The sequence below is a fragment of the Rattus rattus genome, chromosome 5 (assembly GCF_011064425.1).
Source record: "Rattus rattus isolate New Zealand chromosome 5, Rrattus_CSIRO_v1, whole genome shotgun sequence".
Classification (NCBI taxonomy): domain Eukaryota; kingdom Metazoa; phylum Chordata; class Mammalia; order Rodentia; family Muridae; genus Rattus; species Rattus rattus.
Genome location: NC_046158.1, coordinates 49,645,951 through 49,672,803, shown reverse-complemented (window position 1 = coordinate 49,672,803; position 26,853 = coordinate 49,645,951). Strand labels below are relative to the sequence as shown.

The window sequence follows — 26,853 nt, the reverse complement described above, 5'->3', positions numbered from 1 at the left end:
ACCTGTGCCATGAAAGCAAAAATATAAACCCATTGAACAGTAAGCAACTTGGTAGGGAGAGTGTGTTCCAACGCACAGGTGCGAATGACCCAGGTAAAGTGCCAAGCATGGCTGCCCAGAGAATCCCAGAATACAACCATGACACCCGCAGTCCATTCTTAGAGAAGGGCGCTTCTAAGGCAATTCTAACTGTCCTGACGATAACCTCAAACTGTTGAGGTAGGAAAGTGCAAAAGAGGAGAAAAATTAATAGATTTTGAATTGCTTTAGAAAGCATTAATCTATGCAGGAATCTCTAGGGAGGAGGAAGAATCAGGAACCTGGCTTGGGATTTATTTAAGTTTCAAGGGGGAATATCCAAGTTCTGCTACATATAGAATAAAGTGCGAGTCACTGTCTTGCATGTAAGCCTGTGGCTGCTATTCTAGTACATTATTATGCATTTAAAGCAAATAAGTCCAGTCCTGCCATAAGTCATCTTTTAGACACCTACGGAGAGACTTTCAGGACAACAGAACCACAAGTTTTCCATTTATTGTGACAAGTGAGTCTGTTCATTACAGCATCACAAAACAGAAAAAAATCTCTGCCCTGAAACTTACTGACTTTGTAAAACCTGATTGTTTTTGTTTTTTGGAGGTGAGGGGTGGTGGTGGTGGTGGTGGTGGTGAAGGAAACAGAGAAAGACAAAGGGAATTTAGTAATGGAAAGGCACTAACCTAAAATATTATCTGTACAGTGAGTTGAAAGTTTTACCAAATTTGATCTGCAGAAAGAATGTCTGTACTCAGAATAGGAAACTTCCGACAGAGAATCCCCGGTCAGAGTGGGAAGACACTGCCCCCCTCTGTGGGTGCAGAGCAAGCAGTGTTACCTTTGGCTACGTCGGTGGCCCAGGTCATGATGTGCTCCATGTCCATCTCCTCACTCCTGTTGCTGTTAATGTAATCATACAGGGATCCCAGGGACGCATATTCTGTTTTAGAAGGAAGAAGGAAGGAGTCCACAGTTAGCTGTGCTTCAGAAACTAGACCCTACATTGTCATTGAGAAAACACGTTAAGAGCGTGAGAAAAGATATAAAGATTACATAAGAACTGCCTTGGTCACAGTGTCCCTTCACAGTACAGAACAGTGACTGAAGCAGGTTTGCTTCTTATTTCTTTTTCTTGCCTGAGTGGACTGTCAGGAGCCTTTGCATGGATGATGCATCTTGTGCCCAGCCTTGGGGAAACAGAGCTTTTCGGTTGTTAAGTATGGCGTTAGCTCCAGATGTTTGTAGATGCTGCTCACTGAGAACTCCTTTCTACTTCGAGTCTGCAGAGATCCGTCCTTATCAGTGGGTGTCATAGTCTCTCGAGCGCTTTTCCTAAGGATGGGGATGTAGCTCAGACAGGGCACTCTGCTGGTATGTCGGAGGACTTAGCTCAATCCTACTACACAGAACACAACAACCAACAGCTTCTTCTGTATCTTGTGAAATGTCATATTCCATGTTTTGTTTCTTGTTTTTTAACCTGTTATTGTGCCTCATATTAACTGATTTCAGATGTTAAATCCAACACCTTGCATTTCTGAAAAATATCCCATTGGTCACGGAGTACAATCTTTTATTAATTGTTTTTTTAATTTAATTAAAATAAAATGGCAGAATTTCTTCTCACCTCCCTCTACCCTGTCTCGTGTCTGACCTTTCTCCCAAACTCACAGCTCTCTCTCCTCTAACCCTTGCTCTATATACATCTAAGTGAATAAACATAGAAATGCAATCTGCTAAGCCGTCAGTGTTGCCTACGTGTGTGGCAGTGCTGGTCACTCTGACTAGCTAACCGATCAATGGACTCGTCCCTGGGGAAGACCAAGTTTCCCTCCCTCAGCAGTTGTTCATTTCTTAAAACTCTTCATCCAAGGGTGCAGGCAGTGAGATTTCCCTCATCTCCCTTGCAGTGTTTCCTGTTGTTGGAGTTTCAGATCTTACTTAGGTAGCCCCGTCATGGAATACACTATATTAATATGTGACTGGATCCTTCATGCTGCTATGGTTACAGAGTTTATATTGCATGTATGAAGGAAACTGACTGGTAGTTCCCCAGTCATGGCTTTGTGTAGTTTTGGGGTAGAAATAATATTGGCCTTATTACAGCCTTCTAACCTCTGTCTTCAGAAAGAGCATGGAAAAGAAGGGTTGATATTATTTCTTCTATAGACAAATCACAGAATTCACCAGGTAAAATAATTGTCTTTTCCCTGTGGAAATATTTTAACTAAAACTAAAAACTTAATTTAAGTTTTTCTGATGCATACAATCAGACTTTTGTTGAAGTGAGTTTTGCTGTCGTTGTTGAAGTGCCGACGTCATTACAAAAGCCCAGCTCGAGTCAGCTTAGCTCCCTGTATCATTTTAGAAGGCCAAGTGCATACATACAGTCTAACTTACTAGCGCAGAGGCGTACGCCACCCACTACCATCTTCTGATTCCCGTAGGAATCAAAGTGCTTGCTTCTCTCCATCCATGGCTCGGCCAATGCCTTTCTCCTCTTAGTCGATCTGGCTGAAGATTCATGAGTCTCAGTGACTTCCGCTGAGCTTTCCTGGTTGTTGCCATCTGTTTTCCTGCACTCTCTGACCTCTCACCTTTTCTTTCCCATGGCTCACTTTGGTCTTTCCGCTTCTGGAGACGACACACTCCCTGCTCAGTGCTACACTCCACAGTTCTGCCATGTTTACATTTTATTTTCTTCTAGTTCTAACGTTTAAGGGTCCGTTGTGATTTCTTCTGGGCCCTAGTAGGCACTTGGAAGCATGTCATTAATTTTCAGATACTTAGTGCTGCCTTTCACCATGTTCTTTGGTCACGCATTTCTAATATATTGCACGGTTGGAGAACGCACGTTAAGTAGTATCAATTAGTTTTGATGACACAATTGGGTTGACATCGGACATCTTTTCTTTGTCTCCTGCCCTCAGTCAGATGCTCCTTACTTACTGTATCCTAATATGTTATGTCACTTCCTTGATTCCTTTAGAGATTTATTTTCTAAGTTGTGTTTGTGTGTGTATGTTTGTGTGGGCAGGTATGCTTGAGAGGCCCGAGGTGTTAGGTACAGTCCTGGAGCTGGAGTTACAGGCAGTTATGAGCCGTCTGGCATGGGTGCTGGGAGCTGAACTCATCCTTTGCAAGATTGGTATGCACGTCCTTTTCATACAGGCTTTCACTATGTGTCCTTGGCTGGCCTCGCGCTCACAGGCTGACCTCACATTCACAGAGATCCACCTGCCCAGCCTCTTGAGTGCTGGGATTAAAGAGCCACACCAGGCTGTCTCTACAGCACGGTCGAGCTTTTCTTTAAATAGGGTCTCCCACACATTCAAGCTGGTCACAGATCCACAATGGTGTGCTTCAGCTTCCTGTGCTCTGGTATTATAGAGTCCTATCACCTTTTGATTAATGTGTTTTTAATTTCTTGAGTGACTTTTTCGTGGTGACCTGAGGAATGATAAAACACATTTTATAGCCCAGGAACTTCCCATTACTAATCTGAAATTTAAAATCTTTTATACACTTTTCTCCACTACCACTGTTTCTCCCTGATCTCTTATACTATGATTGTAATATGATACATCTGTATAAATCTCAGTGAAGCATTTACTGCTCTGTAAAATTGTGTTTAAACATGTTATGGAAGAGAAATGAAAATATATATGAAGAATATTTGTGTCACATTTCTACCATTTCTCCTAGCCGTGAATTCTCTTCTTAAATTTTTATTCCCAAGTATCTTCTGTCAGCACAAAGGACTTTCTTTAATATTGCTTTCAACTGTTGTTTGTGTTCTTAGAAAGGCTCATACTGAAGGCCTTTTTGCCAGTTCTAAGCATTAATTTTGTTATTTCTTATAAAGCAATTCTACCTGCTGTAAGTGCACTCTTTCTCTGACCAAGAAGATCTTTATAGTTATTTCACCATTAAAAGACCTTTTCTTTGGCTTGATACAGTCTTTTCTTTAGGCAGGTTATATCCTTTCATTGCCACCTGGCTTCCATTATGGAACATGAGAGTCAACATTGGTCATATTGCCCCTCATATGGATGTGAGCCGTTTCCCCTTACTGCATCCATGACTTTCATTTTGGCTTATCCATGGTCACGTCCAATAGCTTTAAATCTGTGGGTAGCAAAGCTAGTCTTAACCTCTCTGCCAAGGGGGTGACCTCTTCCGCCTTCTTGAGTGTCTCATTGGGAACTGAAGACTCACCATATGGCTCTGTGCCTGTCAATCACTTAACATTTCCTTAGCAGGTAGCTTACTGAGCATTTGTGTTAGTTCTTTTGTGTGCAAGAGAGCGTAAAGCTCGTGATTTTATTGTCTTCATAACAAAATCAGCTTAGACAAGGATCACGTGACCCCTTCTCTCTTTTTAAAGACTCCTAGCTCAAAATGCTCACACTTCTCAGTAGCCAGCCTTCTCTCTGCTTAACACACTCAAGTCTCAGCATAGCCGTCTTCGTAATTTTAGCCGTTTTGCAGAAAGTAGGCTTAGTCTGACCTCTGTAGCCACTGTTCCCTGCCCTAGCAGTTTTCCTTGGGCATACAATATCCTTGCCCTTCTGATACTGTGTCACCCTGCAGGGTTCCTGTTTGCCACAGTGTCCAGCGGGCTTTAGAAATGTCCACCATGTTCACAGGAGTGACACTGGCGCAGAAAGCATTTTAATTCTTTTAAAAGTCATTAACACATTAAGCAAATATGTCCTTTGATTTCTAAATTTCTTTTTTTCTTTTTGAGTTTTATGGTGATGATAGCAGGCTCTGAAAATGCAAATATATACAGTCATCCCTTAGAATCCTTAGGGGTCTGAGGACTGAGTTCCCCGTCCAGGCCTTAAATCTGTGGATGCTCAGGTTTCTTCTAGAAAATAACAGTGTTTACACACACACATACTCTCTCTCTCTCTCTCTCTCTCTCTCTCTCTCTCTCTCTCTCTCTCTCTCTCATTAGAAAATACACTGAGTTATGGTCCCTTCTTGCTGGTCATCTGCAACGTGGCAGTTTCTGTACTATCTTGCCATACCAAACAACAGCAACCCCAGTAAACTATGCCCTTCGTTCAGTCACAGGGGTCACAAAGGGAACCCCTCATATTCTACAGTGCACTGTGTTGCTCAGCTATGATGGTTAATAGGTTAGGGGCACTAACTGCACATTTGTCCTGGATATTGACAATTTATGGTGAGTCTACTGAGATGTGAGCCCATTGTAGGTCGAGGAGCATTTGTACTTAGAATCAGCCCTAGACACTCGCACTAGCAAATACAACTGTAGGTACTATGTCAATAGAGGTTACATTGTATTGCTTTCCATCACCCCTCCCTTCCCTTCCATCTCTTTCTTTCTCTCCTTAGTTGGTAAATACATGAATGAAAAATGTTTGCCAGTGGAAGGCCAGTGTACTGTTGTTGAAACAAATATAATTATCATGGCATTTCTTTATAATAAAATACCATCATTTTAGATTATGACCAGCAGAACAAATGAATTTGGGTAAATGTCTGCAACCTGTTATAAAATGTGACATTTGTCTTTACCTGGCTAATAAGAAGGACCAGCCAATATCAGAATATGCAAATTGGATGTGTCTGTGATTGAAGTAAATCAGGATCAAGTGAAAGGAGATGCATTTGGATAATTAATGTGTTCTGTGGTTGAACAGAGTGAGACTTGGGCCATGTAGAACGGGTATATTCTCTTGCTGCCATAGGATAAGGGATACGGACACATAATAAACAAGAGTGCAATCAGCCACTGAGCCCAAAGATGCGATTCTCTATACTTCTGGGATTCTAAATCACGTTTCCTCTGGAGCACTGGGACCAAGGCGGACACCTTCATCACTCTTAGATTACCAGGCTCTTCAGTGGGCTGCTCCTCTGATGTGGCTTTGCCATGAAGGAGTCATGAGGCCTAACACCTAATCACTCTGCTTCCCTGCCCCAGGGGTTTACATATGTTAGGGACTGGAGAGATGGCTCAGTGGTAAGGAGTACTGGCTGCTCTCCCAGAGGACCCAAGTTCAGTTCCCAGCAGCCACACGGCAGCTCACAACCATCTGTGACTCTAGATTTAGGGAAACACAAAGAGGTTTTCAAGGACCAAAAATGCAAAACAAAAACGAACAAACAAAACAACAACAACAAAAAAAAAATCCCATTATCGTATCTTTTCTTTTGACCTTGGAATCTAAGCTTCTAGATATTCCATTACTTTACAGATTTCCAGGGAAATGTTAAAGGGAAAAAAATGACAGTTAACCTTAGATAATTTCCTCAGAAGCAGTCCTGTAAATCTACGATGAAAATATACCACAGATATACCACAGGCAGGGGTGTGCACATATACTTACTCCCAGAGCGCATCCCTCTGATTCCTTCATTCATACCAGGTGATGATGCTCAGAAGCAATCTCAGTGATTACCCAACTCTGCTTCAGAAGAGTTGGAACAAGATCTCCTACCTTCCAATTTGTGTTGCCGTACCTGTCTTCTCTATCCCCCTGGTAAATCATTCTTTCAAGTATAAGAGACAGCAGTTGCCTGCTCTAACAACCTTCACAATTAACAAAAAAACTCAAGCTGAACGAAATTAAGCCATCCAAACTTCTTCCCTTGGAGTCTCCAACATCTGACACACCATGAGGTTCACACGGTTGATGAGTTAGCCCCTAACAAGGCATGGCGGGTACATGTACTGTACCCACACAGAGTAGGTTTCATCCTAATGCTGTGGAAGATTGGCTTAAATGGCTCGAATGAACAAATGTTTAGCTGAAACTAAATCTCTAGGCATAAAGATTATTAAGGTGATATGCTTTCAAACAACAAAATTGGCTAAGTAGTCTCTTAAGTAATCAACCTCACAGGTTCAGTAAGAAAGCTAATGATTTTCCATTATGTCATGATTCTGAAACTTATTTTAAAGAAGTATTTGATGTTAATGGTTGCTTACTTACTGTCTTTCAGACATAAGCACATAAGGGAACAGATCTCTAACCAAAGAATTTGAGTAGGTTATACGATTATAAGGAGAAACACCTGCAGAAGGGAGACAGGGAGCGAAGCCTGACAATCAGATAAGCATGCAAATCAAATCAAACCACCTCAGGACTGATGGCTCTAACTGAAGCAGCGACTCAGACTGCTGTGCTAGCTTACCACACTTCCTGGAAAGGAATTCACATCTCTTCTCTATCCCTACCTCAGGAAACTGAAAAAACTCCCCCAAGGAACCTTGTGCTAGTTGGGGTGTTTGTTTTTTGTTTTCTCATAACCTAGAATTATCTAGGAATCTCAGTTGAGGAAACGTCCCAATCATCCCACATGTAGGCAAGTCTGTAGGGTGTTTCCTTAAAGATGGATGTGGGCAGGCTCAGCCCATAGCTAGGGCAGTGCCACTCCTAGGCAGGTTGTCATAGGGTGCATAAGAAAGCAAACTGAGAAAGCAATGAGAAGGAAATCAAATGGCACCCTTCCATGGCCTCTGCTTCAGTTCCTGCTGCCATGTTCCTTCCCTGACTTCTCTGCATGCTGGACTCTAATCTTCAAGGTAAAGCAAACCCTTTCCTCTCCATGTTGAATTAGAAACATGACAGCAATGGTGTGGCATGGTTCACCCATAACAGCAGAGCCTGTGCTGGGGTCTGCACAGTGTACGGCTCACACGTTCAAGATAAACATTGCTAAGCACCCGTTTCCGCACTGAGCAAAGACTGCAGGCTGGGGACACAAATCCCTCCACCTAATAAGGACATAAAAAATGCCACATGAGAGCAGAGTACATCAAACTACTAAAGGATGGACATCAAAGCAACCTGAGCCTGTGAAGAACCAGCGACCCTTCCAAACCTGGCTCACGGGCATGAGGAGCTTCTGGAGAAGAGCCACGAGAGGGGTCTAAGCCACTCCGGGTCTGCTGCCTGTGGGGTGACCACGCAGCAAAGGTAGACTTGACCTAGAGTTTCAGTTTCTGTCTTACGAAATAAAATTAGTTTGTTTACTTTGCAGGTTTTTATTTTAATATAAGAAATTTATGAGCACCCAGCACAGTTCTTTCTATTATGCGTGTTTTTTTTGTTTTGTTTTTTTCTCTAAACACAATCCCAGACCCTGACATTACAGTGCAGGAAAAGAGGGCAAATCCCTGAAGGTTTTCTTACTTGGTTTTCTTTGGAGTCAAAGAGTTGCCACAATAAAGGACCTGACCAGAGCTGTTCCCTGTAAAATCCAGCGTTACAGAGAGGCCATGGGCCTAATATTTCCCACTAGGATGCACAAATCTAAGTGTAAAGTGTTTTAAAATCTGTGACTTTTTAGTTTCTTGTGGCAGAAATTTCCCCATGTTCATTTTCATTTTCAGAAAGGGTATTTCCGTCAGCTAAAAATCCCTGCTCAAAATTACGTGATAATTTAGCTCAAGGTCGTTACTAGTGCAGATGACCAGATCTGAAAAATACTGCCGTCACATCAGAGACCTGAATAAAGGGCTCTAAGGGGAGGAGAACGGACTGTAAGAATTACAACATGAACATCTCAAGAAATCTTAATTTACGAAAGGTCACAGAGTTACAAAAAACATCTCTCACTTCAACTAATTAAATGGAATTTTAGTTAAACGGCACCTTACGTACTGGTAATGCAGCTGCAGGTGCATTTGAACAGCATCCACACAGGTATAATTAGCCACAATTAAACATGGGTAGAGGTGGAACACCATTCTTAATTATATTGATATAATCAGTTTTATTAATGCTTTATGGCAACAAAAGTGACGTCTGACAGCAGCACAGAACCCACAAGAGAACCGAATAGTAAGCATTTTTGCTTCGGAAGGAAGCCAGGCAACTGGGGAGGAAGACGACAGTGAGCTCCTACCTGTGACAATGCCATAGTTGGGAGGTTCCAGAATCACTCCGTAAAACTGGATGATGTTCCTGTGACTGAGAACACTCAGGATTTCTGCCTGCACAAAAATCAAATGCAAATGTGTGAGATGGTGAGTCTTCCTGGGTAGGCTTCAGAGTCCCTTTCCCTCCTCTAATGTTTACAGAGACATATAGGCACTCAACAAGCAAGAGGTGTGGACAAGATGTCTGCAGACCATGCCCCAAAGTCTAAAACTTCCCAGGAAGGCAATGGCAACAAGAGTCACAGAAACCAGCAAGCCCACGTGATGATGGAATGATGGCGGCAGACAAAGATGCAGACAGTATATTTATTTTCAGTGAAAGACCTTTTTCTAGTAGCTAAATATAATTTTTCCTGTATAATATCTCTTCGTGGTCAGGGGTGCAGAAGGCCTGGGCTTTTATCAGTTGAGAGTGAAAATTAAGCTAGAGCTATTCAAGCACTAAGAAAGTGGTTCTCAACCTTCCTAACGCTGCGACAGTTCTTCATGTAGTGGAGTTATTTTGAATTATTTTGTTGCTACTTCATAACTGTAATATTGCTACTGTTATGAATCATAATATAGATAACTGATATGCAGGATATCTGATGTGTAACCTCCAAAGGGGTCATGACCCACAGGTTGAGAACTGCTGCACTGATGGAATAGATTTGCTTATTTATTTATGTCATCCCCTTTATAGTGATTTTCCAATAAGTAATTAGAAATACATTATTGCTGCCCTTCCGTGGGAACACAGATTCCTGATGTATTGCTACAGTTTGAAATAGATTAATACTAGAAAGCTTTCCAAGAATAAAAAAGTTATATATATATATATATAATTTAACTTTTAAGATTAAAAAATGCCATGATGAATATTTGTTAATAGTTAAAAAAGAATATTGTGTGTGCTGGATAGTTTTATGTCAACTTGGGACAAGCTACAGTTATCTGAAAGGAAGGAACTTCAACTGAAAAAAAGTTGTTTCCATGAGGTCCAGCTGTAGGACATCTTCTTAATTGATGGGGAAGGCCCCACCCATTGTGGGCTGGTGGTCTTGGGTTCTATAAGCAAGCAGGCTGAGCAAACATAGAAAGCAGGCCAGCATGCAGCACCCCTCCACGGCTTCTGCATCGGCCCCTGCTTCCGGGTTTGTGCCCTGTGTGAGTTCCTGCCTTGACTTCTCTCAGTGATGGACTATGGTCTGGAAGTGTAAGCCAAAATAAACCCTTTCCTCATCAAGCTGTTTTGGTCATGGTGCTTCATCACCGCAATAGTGGCGCTAAATATGACATAAATTGGTACCAGGATTGTGGGTTACCCCCGTGACAGACCTGACCATGGTTTTTGTGTTGTTGCTGTTGTTGTTGCTGTTGTTGGCATGTTGGTATGTGGAGGGACTCTGCAGCTTTGTGCAGGGCAGCCATTGAGTGCTCAATGCTTTGTGAGCTGTTGTGTGGGAGTTTGAGAGATGGGCGTGTTGAGGGCAATGTGGAGGATGGGGGCCTGGACTGTGAAGTCTCAAAGGAAAGTTTAAAGGCTTTTATTGGGGGCATTTGTTATTTTGAATTGGGATTCTGTGGTTCTGGTAGCTGGGACTGAAGAGCTAGCTCTGGTTAACATCCCAGAACTAACTATGACATTGTTGTAGAAATCACACATATTAAAGTCTTACTACTTTATGGAGACACTATGGTTAATCAAGAAATTTAAAATGTAAGGAGGAATAAGTTAATATAGAAAGGTTTAATATTTCAAGTTTACAGCATACTACTGGAAACCAGAAAATGCATTTTTATTTACCAGCCCAGAAAGGGGATACAAAAAAAAAGTCAGAAAAGGCCCTGGTGGAACCTGCACGTTGTGAATTAGTGTGGGTTTTGTGACACACTTGTTCCCACACAGCAGGAGTTGCTATTTCACTAAAAACCCATTCTGCGACTAGTAACTAGGGGGGACAGAGAGGTTTGGGAGTTGGTACAGAGTTAATACAGGCAAGAATAAAATAAAATACAAGACGGTTTGGGCTTGCTTGAGTAGCCAATCTCTGCTCTTTCCTGAGCTCCCTCAAAGGGTAACTTGGGATAGATTTCAAAAGAATGACTGCCTAACCACTCAGGGGTCAGGCTTGAAATTTGTTCTAGACTCACTGTTGTCTTACACTCTTGAGAGAGAGGATTTGATGGCGGTGTTTCAACTCCGTCACTGTCCAAGACAAACCAGAGTCTTTGGTTTTGTTGGAGTCTTGGCTCACTTGTCATTCTTTGCCTTGTGTCTTGCAGTGAACCTTTCAGGTTCTTCTATCGGAAACCTAGCTACTCAGTGCTAGTGACGTCATGGTAGTGATGTCATAGCAGTGACTTCATGGTTGGAGGATCTTTAAACACCAGTGGTTTTTTTTTTTTAAATTGTAATTTTGCCACTTTTATAAAACATATTGTAAGTATCTGATATACAAGATTGTATCTGATATACAATATGACCTTAAATGGGCCATAACCCACAGGTTAAGAACCAACTGCACTATCTCCCTGTTTTCTTGCACTTCTATAAATTATAGCTTGGTTATAAAGGGAAGCTTTGTAACAGACAGAGACTGCTATAGAAAAGCACAACCAATTCAAATGCAGAGTTGTGGAGCCCAGTCCCAATGGATACATCTTCAAAACACTTCAAATCTAAGGCTCGAGGAACATTGCAAGAGACGGGGCAGAAAGACTAAGAACCAGAGGTTCAAGGAGTTTGCTAAAAGATTGTGCCTTCTAGTAACGTCAGAAGCTACACCATCAAGTCTCACCGACATGACTGTCTGAACATGAGCTAAACAAGGACAACAGACATGCCAAAGTGGGTGGGGAAATGACCACAAGGCCCAACCCTACACAAAGAACTATCGGCAACTGAGGAAGCAGGAGAGATGGCCAGGGAAGGGCACATCAATTGGTCATCCAGTGTCAAATGGTCAGCCCCTAAAACATACATATAAGTAACATTATATGGACTGAACAGGCTACACTTAGGAACAGATATGTATCTACATATATGCATGTAATAACCAGTAATGGGAAAAGGCCATGAATTTGAAGGAGAGCTGAGAGAGGCATGCAGGAAAGATTGGAGGAAAGGAAAGGGGGAAATGAAATTACATTGTGTTTTCAAAAATTAAGAAAAAGTCATAAAAAGATGCTTACTCAGCGTTAAGCCTTCCACCCTTGTTCTCTGTCCTCTACACTGTCCCTATGTCCAGAAACCCTTCTGCAGGTGAGCCACATGCTGTTTTTCATTGGCTGCAGCTGTTGCTCCTCTCCCATGCACAAGGATGGAGCCCCAGCCCTCTGCAGTGGGGCCTCTTCACTCGGGCTGCCCTCCTACACTTGGTCAGCACTGTATGTGTGCACCACGACGCACCGGGCCCTCCACCAGAGAGAAGCTTGTACAGAAGCCCTGAACTCTCAGTACAGAGTCCCACTCACCTCATGACCATATAACCCACAACTGTTGCCCTTGGTGGGAGACTGGGGAGGCAAGAACATCAGACATTAAAGTTACTACTACAGCAGCGTGGAGAGAGCTATGAGGCCAGCTGCCTACTTCCTTCAGGCCCGGTGTAGGCAGATCTTCCCTTCCAATCCCTTCCCTGACTATTGCAGTCTAACCACCAAGGCAAATGAAGTGAAGTTCTTCATCTCCATTATTGTGTGAGCCAAGTTCCCAGGGGCCTGAATGGACCCAGACCAGAAGCATGACCGTATTCATAGTTGGAGTGTTTCCCCAAAATCAAACCTTTGTTAAAAAAAAAGTGATTCATACATGATGGTAAAACGGAAATCTAGTCCCTTGACTTTGAGAAGCCTGTGTTACAAGGACGACTTACGAAGCAGGAAGGGGGATTTGATCACCCGAGTGTCAGGCATAGGTCACACTTCTGAGTCACTTTGGGCTTAATGAGAACCATTCACAAGTAGTCACATGACAAGCAGCGAGCGCTACAATTCTATAGATTCTCTTTCCACTGAGGCTCCCCAGGTATTCAGGGAAATAAGGATGACTAAATGAACTAGATTCAGGCTCCATGACAGGAACCCTAAAGAGATTTAACATCATAAAGGCTCCTCTTTCTTTTTTCTTTCTTTAGGAAAGGAGTCACAGATGCTAAGGAAAGCTAAACAAGTCATTCTCCTCATGTTTCTGAAAAGCTGACACGAAGTCACACGAGGCTCTCAGCAGCCGCGTCAGCAGAATTGGGAAGTCTCTCTCCTTGCTCAATGGTTTTCCTGGGTGGGGCCCTACAGCTGACTCATTATCTGGAGATGGGCCTGGGCCCTCTGTTAGTACATGCTTGACTCAGACTGAGGCCAGACAAACCTGGCTGAACAGGAGGGTGGCAAGAACTTAATGAAACAAACAGTGTGAAGGCCTGAGAGTAAAGAAATGTCTCAAGCCACAAGTGTGCTAAGAGATTCACATTCCTTGTGCCTGCAGCTGGGTGTCACTGGTTAACATGAGAAGATAAAATATTAAAACAACCTGTGTTCAAATTTGGATGATCAAAGGTACATGTAAAAATCTGGCTTTTGATCACAAGTTACTTAACTTGATCAAAGAGTTGGCCACATTGTGCTAAATTATTGAAAAAAAAGTTTATTCCCAAAGAAAGCCTTGGGTCTTGCTTTCTTCCTAGAAAATGACTTGGGAGGATACATCTCCCAGTTCCTTTAGTTATAATGTCTGTTAATTTCTGATGATAATGAACGGATTACTAATAACATTTTCTCATGGAGGAGGTTCTCAAGAACTACACAATGCACTAAACATGGTGTATTAGGACCGCCTCCTCTGTAGTGGGAGTCTGGTTCTGACAAAGCTCTACATGGTAAATAAAGGCTTAGTCTCTAGTACTCAGTCAGTCCATGCTTGCAGACCAATTAATTCATCTCTACCAGCAGTAGGATCCCTGACATGAGTTACCTGATTTAGTTTCATTTATTTGTTTTTCCATGTTTACTTAAGATTTTGCCTAAACACATTTCCAAAACATTTATGTTTTCTCATTAGGAAGGTTCTTTACTGTATTTAAGACACTGGGTCTTAGGCAGGCTTATTAGTTCACTTGTTAGTGATAAGATCTGACCCCAGGTCTCCCACTTCTAGTGCATATTTCTAGTCCTTGATCTCTTTAAGGAATGTCTAGTAAGACTGTCTATTTTAGCTTGGTGTTGCACGTCTGTGATCCTGAGCTACACAGGCAGTTCAAGGTCAGCCTAGACTACATGAGACCCTGTCTCAAAACAAACAAACCACAAACCTAAATGAATAAAATATTTACACATTTATTAATATAAAATATTTATTAAGAACTGCCTTGCTCAAACAGGTATAAATTTCCAGAGTCCCCCATATCAAAGGCTAACATTTTTCGATTGGGTGTCTATTATGAAGTAGACTAGGTTTCTCATTTTTTCACAACAAACCAAGGACTAATCTCGAGTATCACGCTTTCTACGGGGAAGAAACCTAAGCAAGGAGACAATTTAAAACTCATCAAGGACACAGTGAATGGCGAAACCAGGCTTTTAACACAAGTCATGTGATCTCAGAGCCACACTTACAATCAGCAAATCATTGTGCTCTACCTACAAACCCAATTTGAGAACAGAAAGGAATATGAGTTTATACAACACCCAGACATTACAAGGAAAATTCCAGAGCCCTCCTAGCTACAAAAAATGTAAGGAAGCTCTCAGAGGCTGGGTCATTGTCTCCACTGCAACATACTCACACCTTCTTGACATTTGACTGTGTAATATCAGGTCAGAAAGCAAGATCTAATTCTCCCTAGGCGCTGGGGCATAAGGCCAGCCAGCAACAACTAAATTTATGGCTAATAAAACCCGTTAATTGCACAGCATGAGGCAGCCTCTCTCTATGCAAAAATTACATGGTAGGCATTTTGAGCAACTTCACAATCTGATTAGCTGAGTGCTTTATAATATTACTCCACAGTGCAACAGCGTTTGATTATTTACATCCTGTAAGAGAAATGTTTGCCACATTTATTATGGAAATCCGCAAAATCACTTAGAAGAGTTTAGGCAAATTTAATTTTAAAATAGTCTGAGAAGTCCCTTAACATCTTTTACACTCCAATTAGACAGTATCCTGAATACTGGATATTTCAGCTGAATTAATAGCGATTTTACTCTTTGGATGTTCTAGTATCATACTCAGAATCTGAAGGCGAAAGCATGTTTGACTGGAAAACAACAGCACCAAATCCTACACATCTAATCTGTTATTACAGTGTTTAAAGAGCTATATAGAACAGCATAGGACCAACAGACAGACGCACACCAATAGAGGACCCAGAAATCCACGATCCCACGATAGTCACCTCGCTTCCTATAAAGGCGACAAAGACACTCATTGGAGGAGAGACAACCTCAACAATCTGGGGAACCTGGGTTTCCACAAACAGAAGAATGACATCAGACGCCCCATCCCCCATCTCTCACCATCAACATATATACAAAAAAAAAAAAAAAAAATGGATCAAAGCCCGAAACTTTACAGCTTGTAGAAGAAAACATTTCAAGACATAGGTACAGGCAAAGCCTTTCAGAAAGGGACTTCAATGGCTCAGGGAATAATGGCGAGGACTGGCAGAAAGGAATCTGTGAGATACAGGGGCTTCTGAACAGCACAGAGCAGTTAATGCAGTGAAGAGGCAATCAACAGAGTAGGAGGAAACTTCTGCCAACTGGCCGACACCAGATTAATATCTAGAATATTGTAAGAACTCAAAAACTTAAACATCAAGGAAATTTCCTAAATCATCCAATCATTCAATCCATCAGTGGGCAAATGGACCGAACCGTTCTCAAAAGAGGAAACTCGGGAGCTGGGGAGACGGCTCCGGGGTAAAGTGCCGTTGAGGCAAAGCTGAGGACTTGAGTTTGGATCTTCACGGCCTAGATGACAGAGCCAGCATAGAGAGGTTCGGGAAAAGAGACAGAAGAGCTCTGGGGCTCGCCTGCAGTTTAGACCAGCTGGCGAGCTCCGGGTTTAGTGAGCCATAACCTAAAAATTAAATTCAAGAAGTCATTGAGGAAGACGCTCAGTGCCAACTTCTGGCTTCCACATCCATGTACATTTATACAGATTCGAGAAGACGACAAAGGACAAGAAAATGTATGGGGAACGCTCAACATCCTTAGCCAGCAGAGAAATGACTATCAGACGTATATTGAGACTCCACCTCACGTCAGTCAGAACATCTATCATTAAGGAAACCAATCACCAAGAAATGCTTGAGAAGTTACAGGAGAAGAAACTCTTACACACTGCTGCGGGGGGATATAAACTAGTTCAGGTGCTATGGAAGTCAGCCTGGAGGATAAAATTAGAACAGTCGGATCACTCAGGATATGCTGTGTATCTCCAGAGACGGAATCCAAGGGAATCCAAGCCAACACACCAGAGATACTTGCATGTCCATGTTCACTGTGGCACTGCTCACAGGGCTAAGACATGTAATGTGGACGCCTATCATGAGGGGAAGGGGGTAGGGGAGAGATGGCTCAGCAGTTATGAGTGCTTGCTGGGTTCCAGTCCCACTATTCACATGGCGACTCATAACCACCTGTAACTCTAGTTCCTGGGCACGTGAGATCCTTCTCCGGCCTCTGTGAGCACCGGGTTTGTAGCACGCATACATACTGCAGGCAAACACACATACACATAAAAACAAACATTTTTTAGAAGAGGTGAATGGATACTGGGTGGGGAGAGCTTACTCCGTCAAGTGTTTGTAGCAGCAGAACTTGAGTTTGGTCTCTGGAAGCCATGAAAAGAGCTGGGTGTGGTGGTGTACTTATCATGCAGGCACTCAGGAGGCAGAAAGGTGGATTCCTTGGGTTCACTGGCTAGCCTGGCTAGCCTCGTTGGTGACCAAACAGTCCCTAGTGAGAGATCCTGTCTCAAAACAAATGAAATACAAAAGCCAACAAGGTGGATAGCTCCCTGGACTCAGCTTGCAGCATACATGTTCACAGTTTTATATGCGGAATCTAGATTTTTAAAAGTATATAATATGAAATAGAAAAGTGTGTGTGTGTAAAGTGTGTGTGTGTGTGTGTGTGTGTGTGTGTGTGTGTGTGTGTGTGTGTGTATGGAGGAAAGTATGGAGAACAGAAGAAGAGAGGGACAAAAGAGGATAATGGGGAAGAAAGACAAATGTGTTACGTTCTCTCATACGCAGAGTATAGACGTATATGCCATATAGACTATATAACATATAGATGTACAGAGAGCACATATCTGAGAAAGCAGAAGGTGATTAGGGAGAAAGGGATTAAGAAAGGGAGAAAGAAAGGATGGATGTGAGCATACTGCAATAAGTCACGTATGGAGGGGTCATGATAAAACCTATTATTTTATATGCTAGCTTTAGACATTAAGTGAAATAAGAACCTTAAGGATAAAGGAGATTAGGTAGCTTTGAACCTTTTCCTCCCTAGACCTCACCTACAGCTCCCTTAGGTCAACTCCACTATCAGGGAAGCTTGATTCATACAGTGGGCATTCTTTAATTGGATCATAGGTAAAGTTATAACTTTAGCCTAATGATCTAAGGAGAAAGAGTATTTGTGGATATCTTGAATAATTTGTTTGTTTTTAATCTCATTGTTTCAGTGGCTACTTTAACAAACATTGTGCCACACTTCCCAAGTTGGTTGCTGGGAAGGTTAAACAGAAGCTCGTTGCTGACGTCTACAAAGCATACTGAGCCTCCTGGGTGTGTTTTTATCATGCATCCATGGATCAAAATCATCTGTATTTCTGCTTCTTGACTGCATCTGGCTCCCAAGACACAGGGACGGCTGTGGGAATATAACCTGAGAACTACTGATGCAACATTCTAACCTTCCCGAGACATTTAGGAAGATATACAGAAGTGACTGCACTGAGCTAAGTTTTAAAGGTTCAACATGAGCCCAGGAAGATGGTTGGCTGGGATGCAGGAGAATATAGATTCTGCTAAGAGCCTACAGAAAGAGATGCTATGGCATTTGTCCCACATGAACCCAGTTACAGTTTCATTACTAAAATCCTTCTACAATCCACAAATGTGGTTAACTACTGAGTTTCGGAAGTTGTAAGCTGAGTGTATGCTTATCCATACGTTACAGTAGCTATCATGTGTGGAACATTCCCTACGTATGAGCATGATCAAGCCATTCTGCTTGCATTAACTTGTTTGATCCATGACTTAAGTATCATTATCTTCAATTTATCACAAAGAAAATAAGGAACAAAGAGATAAACAACCTGCACAAGGAGACCGAGATTCGACCAGACGTCTGGCCTCAGAGCTATAAAACACGAGTACAGACTCTGAGAATCACATAGATGCTGGGCCCATACATTTCTACATCAAAGCGAGTAAACAAACTCCCCTGTGGTTCCACACATACCAAGGTCTTGGCTCATACTAAATCTCTAGCTCATTTGCTGAGTCTGGGGATGAAAAGCACTGCAGAGCGAGAATCGAGAGGCATACATTCTCATTATGGCTCTGGTGCTTAGGTGAGAAGGACAGAGTGAATGACCTAAGGTCTCTTCACACTAGTATTCTGACTTTAGTCTGATATATTTGGTAATGGTCGGAGCATCTTGGAGGCTCGCCAGGTGAGTCTGCTATGCAGCCAGGACTTGGTGCCACTGGACTGCAGCCTAGTAGGCTCTGGAGTTGGAAAGGTTTTGAGCTAAACTTAAATTGCATCAATAATACATTGTCTTTGTCATCTTGCTATCTTTAAAATCACAACTTCATTCTTTCTGTGGGAGATAAGAAAGCCACTGTCAACTTGAAACAACACCACCAAACTCTCATGTGAACTTCACATAGGTATGCCTTCTCCTTAATGTTAGCTGCTAGCAACAGTGAGCAGAGAAACCTTCCAAAAATGTATAGACCTGAACTCAGACATACAGAACATCAGCTAGAACTACAAATTGATGGAAAAACAAGGTCACAGAACCATGAGGCAGGACTAGAGTCCCTGAAGAGACCAGGGAGCCAATGATGAAATAAACCTCGAAGAGCCTCCTGCACACTGGAGATGCCAAGACTAGGGGTGACCACCAAGGGCAGTGTAGAGTGGAGCTTTCCAGTGGAACCTAGGAGGCAAGTCGTGCTTGCTGCAGATGGCAGACCCAAAGAGATGGAGCTGTCCAAGTGCTTTGGAGCCCAGAGGATTGTGAGGGAGTCCCAGATGCAAGACACTGAGGATTTACACCACTGGGATTGATTTTTGCCTCTCTCTGATTGTAACTGTGCTCTGGTTCTCCCTTTTCTTTGAAACAAGAAGTATGTGACTTGTTCTTGGTTCTACATGAGCCTAGTTAAGACACTTTAGATTTTTGGAGAGATTTTTGGTTATTAAAAAGATAAGAACTAAACTTTTAAAGTATTTAAAATGTAAAGACATATGTTAAAAGTTAGGTTGTGTTTTATAGTGTGATGTCAATATCGCGTCATGGAGACAAATGAGAAAGGAATGTGTCTGTGTGTCAAGTTGGCTGATATTTTGTGAACTTGATACAAGCTACGGTCATCTGAGAAGTGGTAACCTCTAATAAGAATATGTCCCCGTCAAACTGGCCTAGTGTCATCTCTGGCAGGTAGTCCTGGAGTGTATATGAGAAAGCAAACTTGGCAAGTGAGGAGGAGCAAGCCAATAAGCAGTGTTGGTCTATACATTAGCACCCGCCTCAGGGTTTCCACCCCGACTCAATGGACTGTAATATGAAATAAACCCTTCCTTTCTCAAACTGTTTTTAGTCACAGTGTTTTATTACAGTAATAGAAACTTAACCAAGGCACGCAGTATCTTCTCTATGTGCTCCTGAGTGAGGTTTCTGTTGCAATGGTTTGACCAAATGGGTCCCTAAATTAAGTACTATATTATGCATTCAAAGTCAACAAGAAATGTATCTTTGAGTTATTTTTCCAGTTGTGAATATGAGCTCTTATTCATCATGAAATGATGAATGTTTAAGGATATGGAAACACTAATCATAACAATTAAAGCATAAGATAAGCCAGGGACAGTGAGACCTTGAGGGGTGGGGGCAGAAGGATCAAGAGTTCAAGGTTCTCCTCATCTACATAGTGGATTTGTTCAGGGCCAGCCTAGGCTACATGAGACCCAGCCTCAAATTAAATTATCTCTTCGTGTCCCTGTGTGTGTGCAGAAGCACATGTGGAGCGAAAACCAGATGGTAATAACCTTAGGCGTTATTTCCCAGGCAACATCTACATCTTTTGAGACAGGGTCTCTCATGAGCTCACCAAGTAGACCAGGCTAGGCTGGCCAGCCAGCAAGACTGCGAGATTCACCAGTTTTTGTCTCTCCAGTGCTGAGATTACAAGTGCCACCAGAGCTGGGAGTCTCCTATTTGTGGGGTCTGAGAATCAGACCCAGGTGCTCACAGGCACTTTACTGATTGAGTCATTTTTTCAGCTCAGAGAAAATATCATTAACCCCCAGAAGCCACAGGGACATGCAATGAAAGCCACACAAGATGCATGTGTCTAATTAAGGCAGAATCAATGGTCATGGAAGATTGGCCACCTCTGGGACAGGCCAAACACCAACTGAGACTGTCAGCCTTTCTAAACACTGTGGATTCAAATCCACAGAATGATGAGACCAAAACTTGTTTTTCTTAGACCATATTTTTAAATAGTCTTTCTATTTTGTAGAAATTTTAGTCCTCTCATCTACCACTCAATTCCCACACCGCTACATCTTCTGCCACTACAGAACATTACTACGTCTTGAAGTTTAGGCTTTATTTAGACTCTCTGTCAGTTCTGGGGATCAAACCCAGGGCCTTGCTAGGCCTGCATGCTAAGGCAAAGGCTTTATTACAGAGCCACCACTCTGGCCCCTTTATTGTGACTTTTACCAATGCTTCCTTAATGTCTTCTTTGTGTTCCAGGATCCTTGTAGCAGTCATATGTTCCTTATGTCCCCCACCCTCATAATTGGAAGTTCTAATATGTTTAAATGGATGTGATACTTTTTAAAGTATGATGTACCCCAAGAACACAACTTCCTGTTTTTAAACACTGAGTAAGTCCATGCCTGCAAAGTGCCAGGAAACTCTGATATATGATGATCACATTCAATCTGATAAACAAGAACAAATATACATATTTATTCCTATGTTGTGCCTATGTCAAAACCTTCAAAGCCTTTCCAGCCTCTCATCTAGCCCACTGTCTAAAGATAGGGAAAAAAGGTGATAAATAGGACAAGGGATGTGGACCTGTTTAGAAGTAGTTCTTTGGTCTCTGGGATGATCCCAATCTCTGTTTTTTATTTTATTTTATTACCTCAACGCCCTGGCATTTCCCTACACTGAGATGAGCCTTCACAGGACCAAGAGCTTCTCCTCCTATTATCACCAGATAGTGCCATCCTCTTGCTACATATTTGGCTGAAGCCAAGGGTCCCTCTATGTGTACTCATTGGTTGGTGGCTTAGTCTCTGGGAGCTCTAGGGGTTCTGGTTGGTTGATATTGTTGTTCTTCCTATGGGGTTGCTCCTTCCTTCAGCTCCTTCACTCCTTTCTCTAACTCATCCACTGGGGTCCCTGTGCTCAGTTCAATGGTTAGCTGCAAGCATCCTCATCTATATCAGTAAGGCTCTGGCGGAGCCTCTCAGGAGACATCCATAACAGGCTCCTGTCAGCAAGACCTTCTTGGTCATCAGCAATAGTGACTGGGTTTGGTGGCTGCATATGGGATGGATCCCCAGGTGGGGCAGTCTCTGGATGACCTTTTCTTCAGTCCCGCTCTGTTGTTAGGATACCAGCAGTCCAGTTCAGTAGTGTCAGGATACCAAACACAAATCAGCAGTGTGCACAATCCAGCAGAAACTGCCAGGCTTCCACTGAATCTGCATAAGTCAGCGGGAGCAACCAGGACCAGAAGAATGCCTTGAGAAGTTCTCTGGTGTGCCTCTCACAACAAGGTGAAGATCAACGAAGATGCAAGACCACTGAAGCATTGCAAATCTACCTATGCAAGTGCCCTGCCCTGTCTGTTGAGTTCTACTTATGCTCTCTCCAAACATCCCATGCCCTTTCATGGGTCTTGCTTTAGGAAACATCACATGAGTCTGAATCACATGACAACCAGAAATTTCAACTTCTTATCCCTCTTTGTGTTTAAAAGTTGTCTTTCCCCCTAAGATTAACAATCTACATACAATAAAAATCATTATAAGAACCATAAAACCAGAATGTTCTATCATTTTAAATAAACAGCGTATATACCATAGTCTAACAAAACAACCCTAAGTATCTATTAATATACAATAATTCAAACAAAACAACCTTAAATTCTTATCAATATACAATAAAAACAAAAAACCCTTAAATTCCTAATGGTATACGATAATTAAGCAAAACAACCACCCCCCCCAAGATGATAATAACCATATACATCAAACAACCAATACCATCTGCCCCAATTTAAGGGATCAGGATGATGATCTCCTTATAATTACTTTCTACTGAATTGGGGCAAAGAATTCTTGTTCCGGGTCCAAGGGGAAAAATGGTTATCCTGAAAAAAGCTATCCCTAGCATTTGCTATCTAGTCTCTGTGTTGTCTGTACAGTCTTTTTGTGTGATCAGCCATTTGGGATAGCCCTTTTGAAGTTGGTGTGCATGCATATTTTTGGAGAAATCAGCTAAGAAAAAAAATCCATTCCATAATACTATCTTGTCTTTGCATAATAAGCCCAGTAGGAGAATGAGTTGAAGACAAAATGACCAAAATACAATCAAGTTTAGAATCAATGCCATCCACATATGCATTTTGCAGTCTTCGTTCTACAAAAGTGAACTTTTTCTGCTTCAGTTGTTTGACATCTTGGTTGTTTGAATTTGAATCTTCTTGTGATGTTTGAAACAAATTACTTAACTCATATGTAATTATTCCTATTGTAGGTCCCAGCGGTTAATATTTCCTATTAATATTTGAAAATTGTTAAGTATTTTCAATTGGTCCCTATGGATCTATACCTTTTGTGGTCGACTTTTTTGTTGGTTTATTTTATAACCCAAATAACTAAGCGAATCTCCTCTTTGTATTTTTTTTTCTGAAGCGATCTGTAACCCCCACCATGGCAGAATCCTTTGTGTTACCTTAAATGTGTTCTCTAAAACATCTTTGTCAGACTCGGTCAACAGAACACCATCCATATAATGATAAATGGAAGATTGAGGGGACTGCTTATGAATTATTTCCAGTGGTTGATGGACAAAATTCTGATAGAGTGTCCCAGTGTTACCCAGTCACAGGCACTAAGCACTCAGGCAAACGACGATGCATGAGATACAAGTGGCGATAGCCCATGGAGATCAAAAGACCTGATGCATTTCTTATCAAACCATGTGCACACAGCATCCAAGACCCACCAGCAGGACAGAAAAGATGGCTTGAGGTGAGAGGGAAGTCTTACTCGTCTTCATTTCTCAGCACAGACCTTAAAGGGCTACCACATTGTACACCTGAGCACTGGAGAAAAGAAAGCTCAACGCTTCATTCCTTTGGAACAGTAAAATCAGAGAAGGCTCTGTACTCATGCCTGTACCAAAGCCACTCGGCACCCTGCGTCTTGTAGCCTAACATTTTAACAGAAAGTTCTCAGAAGTCTTTATGACCCAGCAGGTGGGGAGGACACTACATCACTTCTGAGTAGAGCAGCCAACATGTCCACTTAAGGGTAAGCTTGTCAAGCCCACTAGGTATTGCACAATGTTAGCAGGAGACACAGGTTAGCAATGGGCATCAAGGGGTTAAATGGAACATATGAAACCATGAACTACAATTTTTAGATTATAAAAAATATCATTTTCTTTTAGTTTTCAGCATTATCTTTGGGAAAATAACGGACTAAATAAAAATGACAAAAAACTATTGTCTGTGTCTGAGAGCCAAAGCTAGGCTTTGTACAAGCAAGACGGCGCTCTGCAATGAGTAACATCCCCAGACTCAAAGGAAAAACAATTTTTTTTAAAAAGTCTTAACTTTTGTGAGGCTGATTATGAATACAACTTCAAAAGAATTTTTGTTATATTTATTTATTGCATGTGTGTCGGGGAGTACATATGTGGGGGTCAGAGGACAACTTGGGGACTTGGTTCTCCCCTTCCATTTTGCAGGCTCTGGTGACAGAACTCAGGGTGACTGGCTTGGCAGCAGGTACCTTTAGATGACTTCACAGTCATCTCACCAGCCCTGGAAGCTTCTTGACCGAGTTTATATTTTTAGAGGTTAAGGTAAAATCATATTAACGAAATACTTCATAGACCCTTTTGCATTAATGATAGGAGATGTCTTTGGGTCAGATTCATGTTTCAGAAAGGCTACGACATGATGTCTAGCTGTACACGCTGAGTCGCTCATTATGTTGTGTTTGGGGTAGGAACAGCACCAAACAAAAACTTCATATTCCAGGCTGAAGAGATGCCTCAGTGGTTTAGAGCAGAGTACTGCTCTCCTAGAGGACACAGGTTCAATTCCCGGCCCCCACGTGGTTGTTCACAACTCTCTGGAACTCTGGTTCCAGTATTTTAATGTCTCTTCTGGCCTCCGTGGGCACTGCAACATGGGGTTCACAGATATATATGCCAACAAAATGCCTATACACGTAAAATAAAAGTAAATAAATCTGTTTTAAAAAGTCCACATCTCAGACATCTTTTGAAGCCTATATATATGTGTGTGTGTGTATATATATATATATATATATATATATATATATATATATCCCCTTCCTCAGATAAACCTAAGAAATAACTTATATAGATCACAAGCATAAAAGTATGAGCTAAAAGTAACAAAACTTTCTGAAGAAAATTTAAGACTAACTCTTGATAACCCGAGCTAGGCAAGGGCTTCTTAGATAACACACGGAATATAAGGAAAAGGAAAAGATAAATTGGACTTTCACAAACTTTAAAGTGCTGGGCTTGAGAAGACACCAACTAGAAAGGAAGAGGCTGACCCACAGAACCGTCTACAGGCTTCTCCAGATGTTTTTCTACACAGGCACAATGAGTTGGTCTGCAAATACAATTTTACCCTGGCCTCTCTAGTCTTTATGCCTTTGATGTCTTTGATCTCGGTGCACTAAAACCTCCTCTACCACCCTGAACAGAGATGGTGAGGACATATGGTCCTGTCTTACTCTTGATCTTAGACAGAAAAACATTCGGAATTCCACTGCCAGGAGAAAACGTTGACTATAGGTTTTGTGGTTGATGCCATGCAGAAGACTGGGAGTTATTGAAAAGTATTAGTCCATCCTAGGGTCTATCCGAAGACTATTCCATGCACACCTGAGAAGAACGTGTATTTTATTGGTGTTGAGGATCATGTTCCAAGTTGCTCAAAGGGAGACACTTAAAATATACAAATATAAACCAGGCCTGGTGGATATCTGCATGGTTCCAGTTACTTAGGAGTCTGAGGAGAGGGAGGGGTGTCACCTGACTCTTGGAGCTAGAGACTAATCTGGATGGCATAGTGAGGCCTATCCAAATTAATAACAGTAAGTAAATACAGCAGAATGCAGTTCACAAACACAACTGTGGGCTTGTTTGCTTCTGGCTGAATTCCATTACGCGTGTTTGCTTAGTTTAGAAGTTCTGCGATCAGACATCAATGACTATTATACTTAATAAGTAATTCACTTACGTCATTTATGCTATCTTTGTCAAAACTCTTGGCTCTTGGTGGTTGAGATTCTGTGTGTGACCCTTCACGATGCTTTCCGTCTGCATACTTTCTAGCAGCCTGTGTCTTACACCTAGCTTCTATAGACAACACATAGCTGAATTCAGACCACAGTCCCTGCACTCTGATCTAAAGCACTGAACATGGTTCTGTGTGTTGTTGGGTTTAAGTCCATGATTCCGTCTTTTCACTTGATTTACCTGGGCTTCCTTGTTGGTTGTTTTGTTTTGTTCTTTAACATTTCATTTTTACTGGCTTGTTCTGTCTCTGCTTTTGACTTGTTATGGGGGGTTGTTCAGTAGCTGCTCTAAGACTCCAACATTATCAAAGTCTACTTTGTGGCTTCCTGTTATATATTCTGATGGACGTGCACTATAAAACCCTACTATAACACTACAAATCAAATTTTGAGCAGTTAGTGTTCTTTTGAAGCAATTAATGAGATAAAAATACATTTATATTTACCCTCAAACACACCAGACTTCATCATCTCTTGTAGCGAAGACCTGCTGGCGGTCAATGATCTCAGATTTTATCTAAAAAGCCACTGTCCCACATCTCAACCTCATTTTCCAGGATATCCTGGCTGGATATAGAATTCTGATTGGCAGCCCCTGGCTTCCCTTTAGTAGTCAGCTGCTCCTTGGCTGCTTCTGGCCTGCACTGGTTCTGATGAGCAGTTACCAGTGATCTGCATGGTCTTCCTTGATGTAATGCGTCATTTCCCCCCAGCAGGTTGTTATGTCTTCTCTTTAAATTTCATTTTCTCTTTATGTTTAATTTCTCTTTAAATATGTTTCTTATAAATTTGACTTGGCAGTAACTGGGCATGGCATGACAGCAGTAACTGGGTGCGACACTTTCATTTTTTCCTTTAAACTTACCCTGCCTGGGGTTTGCTGAGCTTGTTTGAACCAGCTGTGTGCTTTCCACCAATGTGAGGGAGTCTAAAGCCATCGTTTCCTTTTCAGTATTTTTCCTGCCCATCTTCTCTTTCTCTCTTGCCCCTCCCTTCTTGCTTCTTCCTCCTATATCTCCAATCATATATCAGTTAGATTGATGTATCCAGTATGTAACTTAATGCTCTGTTCT

At 41.9% G+C, this 26,853-nt stretch overlaps 1 protein-coding gene across 1 annotated transcript in view; it reads right to left on the bottom strand.

Annotated features, from left to right (window-relative positions):
* Map3k20 (mitogen-activated protein kinase kinase kinase 20) overlaps positions 1 to 26,853 on the bottom strand; it is a 159,321-nt gene that overhangs the window by 83,806 nt on the left and 48,662 nt on the right. The window contains 2 exon segments of the mRNA XM_032903486.1: positions 875 to 976; positions 8,926 to 9,013. Of these exon segments, the coding sequence (XP_032759377.1) occupies positions 875 to 976; positions 8,926 to 9,013 (190 nt within the window).